General features: G+C 38.9%; 1 protein-coding gene across 1 annotated transcript in view; it reads right to left on the reverse strand.

Moving 5' to 3' along the window:
* The window catches only part of LOC149260368 (CRS2-associated factor 1, chloroplastic-like), a 57,615-nt gene extending 47,359 nt beyond the window's left edge, over positions 1-10,256 (reverse strand). Inside the window, exon 1 of the mRNA XM_089420395.1 lies at positions 9,140-10,256. Within this exon, the coding sequence (XP_089276521.1) occupies positions 9,140-10,091 (952 nt within the window). The 5' untranslated portion in view covers positions 10,092-10,256. The remainder of the gene's footprint in view (positions 1-9,139) is intronic.
* Positions 10,257-13,822: the final 3,566 nt, after the last annotated feature.

The following is a 13,822-nucleotide window of genomic DNA, read 5'->3' on the forward strand; positions in this document are numbered from 1 at the left end:
AAGATCCTTCCGGAAAATATGGCATGTAGACAAAATGACATAAAGCAAAAGCCAAATGGAAAACTGATGGATCACTTTCTGATGAAATGAGGACATGACTAACTCACAGATGAAAGTGATGGATGGTTTGTGCCCTATGAAGAAATCTCCAAAATATGAAGACTCTGTGACAAAAGAAATTGATGACATCGAAGAAGAGAGGAGTTCTTCAGGCAGCTGCTTGTTCCACATGAGGAGATGTTGTAGGTCCCTAGTGAAGAGGGAGCCTGAAAAGACGTTTCTTACTTGGAAGAGACTTGGAAATTCCTAAGCAAAGAGGGAGCTTAGGTACATTCCTTTTCGGTAGGAATGAGTACATTCCTTTATTGGATTATGTCCTCCCTATTTGAGAAGGATAGATGACATGTCATTCTAATCTTCACCTAGGAAGACAAAATGGAGAATTGGGTAATCATTTGGCATCCGATGCTCTTTGAGGATGAGATAGGGCATCCGACAGAAAGAGTAGTAGTGGAGGACCGATATTCTTTGAAGACTGGGGAGTCCAAGATAACAATAGTCCTCATGGAACACGCCCTGAGTACCCGGGCAAAGATGTTCCGAGAAAGACAATGATGAGGGTGTCTATAAATCATTGGTCTCGCCAACATTGAGCTCGGATCTTGTGGAGATAAGGAGTTGTTAGTCAAGGCCTTGCTATGTAACAATGTTGGTTGATATGATGCTATACAAATGAGTTACCAATCCGAATTCTTCTTATGAGAAATTCTTCAAATTGAAAAAGTCCAAGTACCATTATGAATACCTCCCTAGTTAAGAGTGAGTGTTGAAAAGTGTAACTAGGTTCGGTCTTCATAATGACATGTAATTATGATTTTATGTAATGAGATGTAAACAAGAAAAATAAAATTATTGTGTTGACTTGCTTCATGGGTTTCATAAGCAAGAAATTTTATTTTTGAGTCAAGACTCCCATTAAGAATCTTTAGGATTTATGTATCATCTAATCATAAAATGTTACGAGTCATTGTCGTGTAATGAAGTCATGTTACACTTTGTAAAGGTCAAATTTGTCCATGTAAAGTATCCTCCAAGACCTTGTCACTTATCCTCTTCAAGTCGGCCTAGAACGATGAAAGAGCATGCTAGAAGAAGTCAACCTAACTCTTAAGATCATGTCGGCCTAAGGGGCATGAGAAGAAGTGTATATAAAGCCTAACTCAGCCTCACTTGAATACAAGCAACTCGACAAGCATTCAATCAAGAAGAAGTGCGAAGTAGAGTCCAGCAAAAGAAGTGCGAATGAGATTCTTTTGGGTATTGTGAAGTAGGGTTTCTTCTGTGATCAGCAAAGGAGAGTTTCTTCTAGGTATTGCGAAGTAGGGTTCTTCTGGGATCAGCAAAGGAGATTTTCTTCTGGGATCAGCAAAGGAGATTTTCTTCTGGGATAAGCGAAGGAAAGTTTCTTCTGGGATCAGCGAAGGAGAGATTATTTTGGGGCAGCGAAGAGGAAAGGTTTCTTCTGGGCAAGTGAAGAAGAGGTTTCTTCTGGACAAGCGAAGAAGGGGTTTCTTCTGGGCAAGCGAAGGAGAGGTTTCTTCTAAGATAGCAAAAGAATGATTCTTTTGGGTGACCGAGATAGAGATCTAGAGACCGAGTTTCTCTAGAGAAGAGACCAGTGAAAGCCAAGAGACTGAGATTATCTAGAGGAAGAAGAGGAGTAGTGTGAAGAATAGAGACCGAGTTTCTCTAAAAGGAGCTGAGGAAAGCAGTTCAAGATCAAGAAGAAAGTCGAGGAAGGGAAGAGGCAGAGTTAGTGACAAGGTTCTTGGGAGGATACTAGAGTCAAGGGTCTGTGTCATGGTCTTGACAGTCATCAATTGAAGATCTAGAAGAAGAATTTTGATTGGGTTTTCCTCTCAAGAGTTGAGAGGTTTTAGCCCTGGCTGACAAGCCTACATACTGTGTCACTTGTCTTTTATTGTGCATATTGGTAATTGTCTTGATGAAAAGAACACAATAATAACATAACGAAGAAAAGACTATAAGCTAAGAAGTAAAAGTATCTCACAAGCAATTATTAAGCAGAGAAATCTTTTAACTATTCATGCCCTAGATTTCTCAACACTCTTGACTCTTCACATCAATGTATTTATTTTCTTTGTATTTAGCTTCTTGGAGGAAGTAGTTGGAGATGTCTCATTTGTAGTCTGCACTTGTAACTAGCATTTACTCTTGTCTCGAGGAAATGTTGGTGATGATCACTCTTCTTTCTCTCTCGACTCTTCACTTGTACAGGTGTACTCTCTCTCTCTCTCTCTCTAGGCTGCTAAAGTTTCTAAATCTTCTTGCAATATCTTGGAAGTCTAGGGTTAGGGTTTATCCCTTGGAGATTTGTGATTAGAATTTTGTGATAAAACTCAGGGATATATTTGGTGGAGAAGAAGATATAAGGACATCCTACCATTAAATAAGTTTTGGAATGATTCTTACATAAGGGAGATCCTTGGTTGGGCTAGCGTTTCCATGTTTTCCATAGCTAGGGTTTTAGAGTGCTAGTGAGCTTGTACTGGCCTTGAGAGAAAGATATGGTATGCACATGTACTTCATCTTGAGCATATTAATGATACTTTCAGCGGTCCAAAGCTTGTGCATTTTCCAGATTTGATTTTCAACCGTATATGTTCTTTATACATTGTTATTTACAACTATATATGTCTTGATTTGACATCATCATTAAAGAAACTAAGCGTTGTCTTGTTGCTGCTATACCTGCTGCTTTACCGCTGTCATAACTGTTGTCAAAACAATTTCAATCTGATTTATGTGGGATAAGTTGCCCTAGAGGGCTGAAACTTAGCCAGGTTGTTTGGTATCTTTTGTCCTTGTATTGGTTTGTATGGCCATCATGTTACACTCTGGGCATCGCACTATTTTGTATAAGCATCGCACTATTTTGTATGGCCATTGCGTCACTCTCTATATATATAGATATATATCATGTGGCTTTCGTAAATATATATCCTGCAACTCTTGCCGTAACATACCCCAGTGGCTCATCTCAATTCTAAAGTGGCTCATTTGGATCTCAGTGGTTTGCAGCTCGCTCTATGACCTATTCCTGTAGCCCTAACCTGGATGCTTGTATATATACTCTCAGTGGCTTTCTATTAGAGCTTGTTCTATTGTACAGTAGTCCGCATAATTATTTATGACTTACATATATATATATATATACACACACTCTACTCTTAATGAACCTTGTACTTACAATATGATGCATGATGACAGTGATCTTATACTCTTGACAACAGTGATATATGATGATGTATATTCACAGTTGCGACTGATGTGTAACAGCACTCTAGGATAGTGACAGTAGTGAATATAACAGTGACTTTGATAGATATGTATCTAGATAACAATGATGACAAAAATGTTCCCAGCACTATTGATAACAGTAATTGCTCTAATGTGACAGTGAATTATGACAGTTCTCTATGTTAGTTGTAACAGTGCTTTTGGACAGAGACCTTCATGTATGACAGTTACCTTAGTTGTATGGCAGAAAACTTAATGAATGACATGGCAGTAATCTTGTGTGAAAATTGATGGAGGCAATGACAGTGACATACCCTGGATATTGCAGGAACTTTCTAGACTTGTTTCTGCTCAATTCACAAACAAAGTCTAGGAGGCCTATTGTGATTGATGTCTCTCATTGTACTTTGTATCTCAATTGAACAATTGATGAATATCTAATAGAAGAAGAATTTGGATGGGTTTTCCCCTTGTGGGGTTATTCCCTGGTCTCCAACCAAATTTCGGTGTCTCTATCGTGCATGTTTTTCTTCTATCGATCCTTCCTGTTTCACCGCATTACTGACGTTATTGTCCTTTCTACATAATTACAGATGATGTTATGATATAATGGGGTGAATGCAATATGCAAATATTGAAATTTTGTAAATGCAATTATTTAAAGCAAAGAACAATATATCCTAAGAAAAATTAACACATATTTGCAATAGTAGACCAATTAAACAAATACGCTCACTTCATGGGAATATCATCAAAAGTCAAGGCCAATCAAGTGGTATATAGCTATGTAAAAATATCTATAGACTCCATGGGTTTCCCAAGGTTATCATCATTGATAGGGATCCCAAGTTTACAGACAAGCCTAAACGTTCTATGTTTTTTACTTTTTCTGGCAATACACCAAAATCTAGTGATATAATTGTGGGTGACACTTCTATTTTACATTGTTTAAATCATGTTTTGGGGTGCATAAATTGATTCAAGGCAATGTTGCACTAATCGTTATCGGGATAATATCGGCGCTCGGAAAAAAATTGTAACAATCGAGAAAAAAATCAGTAATAATCGGGAAAAAATCGTTTGGTACAAAAATATTCATTTTTTTCAATTTTTTTAATATCTAAACCATCTACAACATAAAATAAATACATTGACACATAAATATGATAAAAGAACTAATATATAAGATGTTTAATATCATTTCTAGTTCTAAAATCACACATAACAGTGAATCATGTTCTGAATAGTAAGTCTTGACTCCCGAGTCCCAACTCAGCCTCAAAATATCAACAAAAAATATAATAATGTATCTCATATCATGAGTCATAATGTCATATACAATGAAATGAACCAAATAACTAATATTATTGATTTCCTCTGCCCCTCTTGCGAGAAAATGCTATAGCTTTCCCTTTCCCTCTAGATGTAGATGTTGGTGCTGGTGGAGTTGGCAGTGGAATCTGTTGTGCTCTAGAAGCTGAAGAACTAAATGTAGGAGCTATAGGAGGTAATCACGTCCTCTACTGGTGGCAGGGGTAGCCCGGGCAGGTGGTGTCACCTCCTCCTCCTCCTACATCCTGCATTAACAAATCATCAGCAGACTCCATGAGAGGCCTCTCGGCCTCAACCCTCCATGCAGCAGTGGTGTCGATCCCATCCAATGAGATGGCCTCTGTATCAGGTGTCCTCTCAAGTTGCCTCACCCACAATCGAAGATTGTAGTAGACGTAGACCATGTCATTAAGTCACTGGGACTCCAACCTGTACAAAGATCATGAAATAATAATTAATAATTATAAAAAAAATATTGTTTAATGAATTCAAAAATTTATTTGAAAATTTGCAATATTTTAAGTTTTTAAAGTGTTAACCTATTGCGCTTCTTGTTGTGTATTTTTTCAAATACACTCCAGTTGCGCTCACATCCTGAGGAGCTACATGTTTGGCTGAGGATTCGAATGGCAAGCTTTTGCAGAAGGGGTACCCTGGCACCATACATTATCCACCATACATCTACAACAAAATTACAAATAAAATTTTAAATAAACATAAGAAAAAAATGGAATTTGAAGAGACAATGAAATTTGAAACAAAGTTACAAACTAAAAAATACCTGGCATTTTAATCGTCCTATCAGTCACAGCCATGTCAAAGCCAAATGTGCCACCTGCCATCCTATATGTCTCAATTTCTTTAGAGATCTCTGTACGTTCTACTAGAGATCGCACATCTTCTTGACACAGGATAAGAATCCATCCATGATCTCAGCATCAAATACAAACCCACATTCGTAAGAAAATGCGGGGTTCAGGAAAAGCCCAACAATATGAATGGGACGATGGAGTGTGTTGTTCCATCGTTCATCAATCACTCCCCATAGGAGGAGTTGTCTCTGAAACCCCTCATATCTCTTATCATCATAGTAGGCTCGAATGGCTTCTTTGGCCCTGTCCATGGCCTCATACAAATAGCCCATTGCGGGCTTCTCACCATCAACTAACCGAAGAACCTTTACCAAAGGTTCAATAACGGCGCACATCTCCTCCACTCCCGCCCAGAAGTCTTCCTGGTATGAAACTAGTCTGCATACGGCCTCTCCCTCTAGTTTGCAGCTCATTGGCAAAGCACGCCACTCCTCTGAAAGAAACATTCTCTTCACATCCCACATAGAATTCAAGATGGATTGAAGAGATACGAAACTGGTGGCAAACCGTGTAATGGCGGGGTGCGCTAACTCTTTGTTGTCGCTGAATCTTCTCATCAAGCTAGGCACAGATGTATGGTTATATATAAATTTTGTAATGTTTTTGGATGACTCAACAATATCTTTGACAAAGGGAATTTTCCCTATGTCCTCCAACATCAAATCAATACAGTGTACAGCTGAAGGTGTCCAAAATAAAGTAGGATGACCGTACATAAGCGTCCTGCCGGCAGCAACATAATTTGTAGCATTCTCCGTTATGACTTTGACAACATTTTCTGCACCCACCTACAAAATAAACACATCTAGCAAATCACATAAAGTTCTTGCATCTTTTGATTTGTGCAGATGCATCAACAGATTTGATAAACATAGTCCCCTTGGGACAACTAACCAAGAAATTTATAAGGGTTCTCCCCTTTTGGTCAGTCCAACCATCTGACATCACAGTGCATCCTGTTTGTGCCCATGATGCCCTAAAATCCTCCAATCTTTTGGTGCAGTCAAGCTTTTCATTTTGAAGAATCCGGCCTCTGAAATCATGATAAGAAGGGATTTTGTACCCTAGGCCAACAGTTGCAATAACATCAATAGCAGGTTGGAAAAATGGATTATTCCTTACAATGTTGAAAAGAATATCACTCCAAAGGAGAAATTTTGCCAGCAACTTGTCAGCTTGTTCTTTCTCAGTTTTTTTTAGCATTGAACTGATAGATGGCTGTGAACCAGGTGTGGTTCGAGGAACAAAAAATGATGAGGCAGCTACCGGATTGGTTGATGCTGCAGTAGAACCAGTGCCACTTGCTTGTTCAGCTGACTTTTTTAGTTGCCTCTTCACTTCTTCTTTGGCCTCTCTATTCTGGTCTAAAGTTTCCAATGCTTTCATGGCTCTTTGGATGAGTTCAGGATTTGTATTTTTGCAAGGCCCTACATCAAATCCAGGGATTTTTGCAAGGTGATACTTCAATTTGTACACCCCCTCGGACATATGGTGCCCACACAACTTGCAAGTCAAGTTTAGTCTATCATTTGGAGCATTAGGTTCACCAAATTCCCAGAAAGGGTCCAATTTCCTTGGCATGTTTGATTTTGAACTTTGAAGTTGAAAACTTGAATGGTGTTTTGGTGAACCTATGGGAAAATAAGGATTACAATTTAGTATTTACAAGTTACAAACTTACAATTTAGTATTTTACTATTTACATTGTACAAAAAATAAAAAAATAAAAAATTACATACAATTTAAGAAACCCCATTCCAAACCCAACCAAAAAAATAAAAAAACAATACATTGGACAAATATCAAAAACCCCATTCCAAACCCAACCAAAAAAACTAAAAAAAATTACATTGGACAAATGTCAAAAACCCCATTCCAAACCCAACCAAAAACATTGAAAAAAACAAAAACAAAGTTTCAAAACAATGAAAACAAAAAACATTGGTGCCCATACCGTTTTTATGGAGATAATCGGTCTCCTCCTTAGCACACTCTTTGATTTTCTCCTCCACGTAGTTGATTTAGCTCCAAAATGGCAAGATCTCCAAGCCTCTCCAACACTCCAAGTCTCCAAACCCCACCGCGCGCTCTGTTGTCCAAATGAAATAAACAAAAATCGTGTTTTTCCCTTTTAAAATCGCGCTACCCGAGCCTCCCGCGATTTTTACCAAAAATAATCGGGCAAAAAAAAATTACGAATACTAAGCGCGATCTTATCTTTTTGTTGAAAATATCACGATTAAACGATAATATCGTGATTTTAACAACACCTGATTCAACGTCCTCAAATACCTACCTGGCACTCTAGCTAAAATCTGCAATTTCAAAATTTCAACCAAATTTTAGGCAAAACTCATCAAAAAAAATGTGCTCTTCGAAAAAGTGAAATACATTGAAAGTTTAGACTATGCTGAAGTTTACAACCATGAGTACTTCATACAATCCCGAAACAAACGAACAAACCAAAGAGGTAGATAAATGCCTTGAGGGTACCAAATAAATTTTGTAAATGATCACTAGTCACAATGGCACAAATGGCTGCATCCGGGAAAATGGTGGTATAATACTTATTTTCCCAAACTTATTTGGCCGGCACTACGTATATGGAAGATGTGTAATTACTTTAGTGATTAACATGGAGTCAACATGTGGCATTTAAAACAATGTTAGTAGCAAAGAAAAGATTTCAATATCAACTTTAAGAAAACAATTGTAAGGCTACAAAACATTTCAACGGTGTGTTGCTCAGTATAAAAGAGACATGCAATTCTTTTCGTGTTCAAAATGGATTTGACACATGCCACACACCCAGACACTTGTGTCACTGTGCAAGAAATTCCTTCTGTGTTCAATATGGAATCGACACATGGTATATATATAAAGAACCACCCGAAGAGGGATCAAGTTTCTGAAGGTGAAAACTTTTTTTAAAATGAAATTATTTGAGGAAAAGTTTGCACCTCTAGGAACTTGATAAATCCTAGCCTATCAAGGCTAAGATGGATCACATTTTATATCTTAATAATGAACCACAGTAGATGGTTCGAAATGTCGATAAAAAAATTTACATAAATGCGATGGATCCAGAAACCACATCACAACTTATTATTTGTGGTCAATAATGACTTGCCATGTTGATGAAAGCAGGCCGCTGACGATTGCCCCTGCTAGGGTTCAAGACTCTCCAATGAGAACGCTGTGATTGCACTTGTACACATAGATGCACCAACACACACAACAGCGGTTTAAGCCAGCGGTTTAAGCCAGATGCAAATCCACGGCATCTTCGACGGAAGAAGTTCTCCGCCCACACCTCTTGGACAAAGGATTCGGAATTGAATGGTGTTAGTTGCACTTTGCCCAAGCAAGTGTAATGTAAGGTGCACTAGCCACATTATGATAAGAGGAAGTCAGTTCAAAAAAATCTTATAATTCATTTGTTTGCTTTTTAATGAACAAAAATGCAATGTTTCAACACCCATTCCACGATATGGTTTCTTATATTGCCAGTAAAATCTTAAAAACAGAAGAACCCGTATTAAACAAAACCTGCATTGCCTTATTCGTGGACCGTAAAAAGATCAGAACCCCGAATTCTTGTGCAACTTACTTACCAATATTAAGCTGACGGTTGGTGTGGCAACTGCTGTCGACGAGATGCCTGACTTCCTCCCTCGTAAGAGGCTCTCCAAGAATCTCCTCCCTCGTCTTCACATACTTGGGACCCTGCCCGTCCACAAACGGCCCGGGGGGCTGAATATGCTTAACGCGCTTCTTATTCGGCGGAGGCAGCTTAAAGCTATCGAATTCCGGCAGCTTCTTCCTGCTCGGCGGCAGCGGAGCGCGCCCCGTCCACGGTCTGGGCATGGTCTGTGGCCCAAACGGAACGAAAGCCGCTTCTCGAAGCGCGAGGGGCTTTACCTTGGGAGTCTCCGTGTAACTGTATTGGAACTCGAACGGCGCTCCCGGCACACGATAGGCAACGCCGTTGTTGCCGAGGACAATTTCTCTTTCGTCTTCTAAACCTGGAGGCCCCGCTTCGGGATTCAAACCGGGGGGCGTATTCGGCTGCCATGACCTGGGGACTCCTCGCCGGGAGGCGGACGTCCTGAAAGGCTTTCCGTAGGACGTTGAAGCTGATGTTGAACCTGAACCAGATCTTGGACCCTCATCATGTGATCGTGCGCGAGCGGACCGAGAAATGGGGTTGAGGGAGTATTTGGAGTGTTTGCCGGGGATTGAAGGGCCAGACGGGGTAGAATGGGTTCCAACGGATTTGAATGATGGAGCGGGATTCGAACCGGGGTCTTTTGTTTCTGCTGCCGCCTGCGGTGGTGTACTGGAAAGTCCTTCGGCCAAAACTATTTTTTTGTAAACAGCGGCAGTTTCAGTTGGGTTCTGCTGACTTCCTGTAGTTGGGTTACTTCTCCTGCAATCCTTGTATCTGAAATCGGTGGCAATACGAAGTGGAATTGGAGATAGAAAATCTGAGCTTCTGAGCTTCAGAGGATCAACAGAAGAATTTGGAGTGAGGAAATTGAAGGTAGGGAGTCTGTTAAGAAGCATTGTGATAATGCCGGCTCAACATTGAAGCTTGTAATGTCCTGCTTATATGATATGCATGCTGCGTATTTTACCTCGAAATGTGTTGTGGGAAAATATGCTTATCCATTCAACGTATCCTGCAATTGCCATTCGTTAAATAGAATTGGAATTTTTTTAAGGGAAGTAAGAACAGGAATAGGAGGTAAGCTTTAGAAGCTTTTAAGTTTTAGATTGACTTTTTTCCTACTCATAAAAGTTGGCTGGAAAATTATTTTATTTCTATTTTTTTAGTTTGCAATTAGTTAAATTTTTTTAATTTATATTTAGTTATATTTTTTCTAAATAAATTGAAAACAAAATAATAAATTTAATATTTATTTATTAAGTTTTATTTTTATGCAGTTGTCTATAACGCGACTTTTTGAAAGCTTTTCTGGCAGGTTTTTCCGGTCGAAATCCGGCAGGGACTTATTGGAATCGCAAGTTTGATAGCTAGTTTCTGCACAATGAAAGCGTCCCAGGGGTTTTCGAGGGTGCGGAATCCAAATATGCAGTTAAAAAACCATTTTAACTGCAACAAATCAAGATTTAACCTCAATTTCTTCCGCCGGATTCCGTCACCAGAATCTTCAAAAAGTCGCATTATAGACAACTCCTATTTTTATTAGTCAAGTTTTACTAGTACAATTGGTTGAGGATGGGCCTCGTGAGCAAGGCAATCCGGGATCAAATCTAATGTGGGTGGTTGTGTCCTATGTTAGGGGGAGTAGACATGTTAAAAATCTAGTCAGCTAAGGGTTTGTGTGGCCTAGGTCGGGTGCGATCCCTGAGTGACTTTGACGGCTTAAATGCCCCTAGGTCAAGGTTCCTTAAGCCACATGATCACAGACAACTCGACAAACAAACAAACAAAAAAGTTTTATTTCCATTAAAATTTGTGTATTGAGTGGAGAGATGTTATTTATTATTAATGGGTATCATTAAGATGTCACTTTGTATGGATTTTTTAACTCTTTGAATACACATAATAGTTTTAACATTTCCATCAAATTGTAATGGACAAATATTACTTTCTTTGCATCTTTGAAACTACCTATAAAGCTAAGTAGGGTAGCCTCTACACCCTTGAATAACTCATCTTCTTCCTCGACAACTCCTATGTTGAGCACTACAATTACCTCTAATAGGCCCATAGTCAAAATACCCAAATCAACTCCTTCCTAACCAAAAACCATATTTAGATTATCAAAATTAGCTCCATTGATGCTTGATTGCCCAAACTAAAATGTTGAGGAATACTATGTTGAGGATCCCAAATTGTCCAAGAAGAGGTTCAAGGCAAAGATAGATAGAAATGGACCTCCATAATACTTGATAAATCATAAAACAACCCATGAGAGGGTTGTGGTTAGGAATGAGAGGTAATCAACATTTGTGGGTCATTACTTATCACCTCTAAGGGTGAGGTTTTTTTTGTGGTATTTGGACTCCGAACATAAACATTAAGCAATATTTTGAGACAAATTTCAAGTATGTGTGTTGTAGTTCCTCTATCTTTATAGTTGCATATGTGTATTGTGAAAATTTAAAAGTCTAATTCCAGCAACTAGAAATTTATTCTTCTAACTGTAAATTAATTATGCAGTTTATTTGCTAGAGCAAATATCAAATAAATCACACTGCAATTTTTCACCATAAAAATATTGTGGAAAATAAAATGTTGGAATTTAAGAAAATGCTAACACACAAACTTTAATGACACAATTATTTTTTACAATTGTCCCCGGAAAAACCCAATGTGGGAAAACTGGTGCAACAACTTAGGGTTTTATTATGCAGCAATGAGAAATTTTGAGTACAATCTTTGGATGCCTAGTTGGCTATCCAATCAGCAAAATCTGACAAAAATAATTAGAGAGAATTTTTCTCTCTCTCCACAAGCAATCTTGACACTTGGCTCTCTTAAAAAATTGGTCATCCAACCCTTGCATAGACCCTCGCACGTGTGGCTCTGTTTTGCCTCTGAAAAAGTCGTCATGCCTATCTTTGTTGCTAGAAGTGACTCTTCGGACCTCTGGAAGACTTTCTCGATCTCTAGAAGTTGAATCAACTTCCTCTCCAGCTAAATTGAATTATTGTGTTGAAGCTTATGCGCAGCCTCAGTGTGGAATACCTTTGTCACTTGTTGTTGCCTCTTCGGAACTAGAAATCCTCTTTTGAACTCATTGTATTTGCCCTTCACTGTCTCTGCATCCCCTCTCTGGCTCAAACTTCTCTTTGTTGAATCACCGCAATTGGGAAACTTGATCTCTACCAAGGAATTTGCTCTCCAAGTGTGTTCTCCATCAACCCCAACGACCTCCTCTTATAATCTCGAGTTGAGTCTTCAACGGCCAAGATTAAATCTTAATCGATGGTTGAGATCATCTCTAAGTTGATCCATGAGAGTTTCCAAATAATTCTCACCTCTCTCGATTAATCCATATTAATTAACTAGTTTTCCTAAGTTAGACTTAGGAAAATTTAAATGATGGTCAATTGATTTAATTGAGTTATCTCTAGGTGGAATTTCTAGAAACGATTCTGGGTTTTGGACATCTCTTGTTTTTTAGCCTCTCCACAAAGTATGAGACTAAAACACCATCTAATGCTACAAAAACTAACACTCCCTCTTAGCGAGGAAGGTGTGTTAGTGTTGCACTGCTACAACACCCTGTCTCTGCATCATCCTCCTATACATGTTGTTGATGTTTGACAATTGTAGTTGTCTCCTACTGTCCATCAACTATTGCACTAACTATGATTCATCTGCCATGATTGTAGTTGAACCATGTTGCATCTAGGTTGTTACTGACACTGCACTGTACATCCTGTAATGTTGCCAACTCTCCATTTGCACTGCAACTCAACTAACACTCTCTCACACTGTTGTTGTTGTTGCAACTATTGCACTTGAGAAGCATCCAAAATTCTTTGCCCCTAATATTGAAACGGGTTGTCCACTATACCCATTTGCTCTCTGAAATAGACGAACTTAGCTCTTCCTAAAGCTTTAGTGAGAATAGTTGCAACCTGCTCTTCTGTGGGAACATATTGTAGATGGACTGCTTCATGTTGCACACAATCTCTGATGAAGTGACACTGAATATCTATGCATTTCGACCTGTCATGAAACATTGGATTTTCAGAGAGCTTGATGCAACTCTAATTCTTGCAATAGACATTGGTCGCCTCCATCCTCTACCTGAACAAGCTCACCAACAAATTTTGAAGCCATATAGCTTCGCACGTGGTTGTGCTAGCTGCCATATACTCTGCCTCTGCAAAGCTCAGTGCTACTGACTTATACTTCGTGGTGCACCATGAAACCATCTCTGATCCAATGTTGAAGCAGTACACATAAGTACTTTTCCTCTCCACTGAACTGCCTGCCCAATTTACATCTGTGAATCCATTGTTATGTAACCAGCTCACAAAATAGAAGAAAAGATAGATCAACGACTTCAAAATCAGCCTCTTCAAGGAGGCAACCTCCTTTACATTACACAAATGAATAATTCTTGGATGGTACAAATGACAAAACCTCCTTTCTATATATAAGAGTCTAAGGGGTCACAATATAATCAAAGTCGACATAACAATAATAATATAAGGGCACAACAATAACAATGGTGGGCTTCTATGGGGCACAATAATAGCAATATGGGGACAATAGGGGCACAACAATAACAACAAGGGCTACAATGACAATA

The sequence above is a fragment of the Pinus tabuliformis genome, chromosome 6, assembly GCF_031772625.1.
Source record: "Pinus tabuliformis cultivar Carrire ecotype Pingquan chromosome 6, CPIR1, whole genome shotgun sequence".
Taxonomy (NCBI): domain Eukaryota; kingdom Viridiplantae; phylum Streptophyta; class Pinopsida; order Pinales; family Pinaceae; genus Pinus; species Pinus tabuliformis.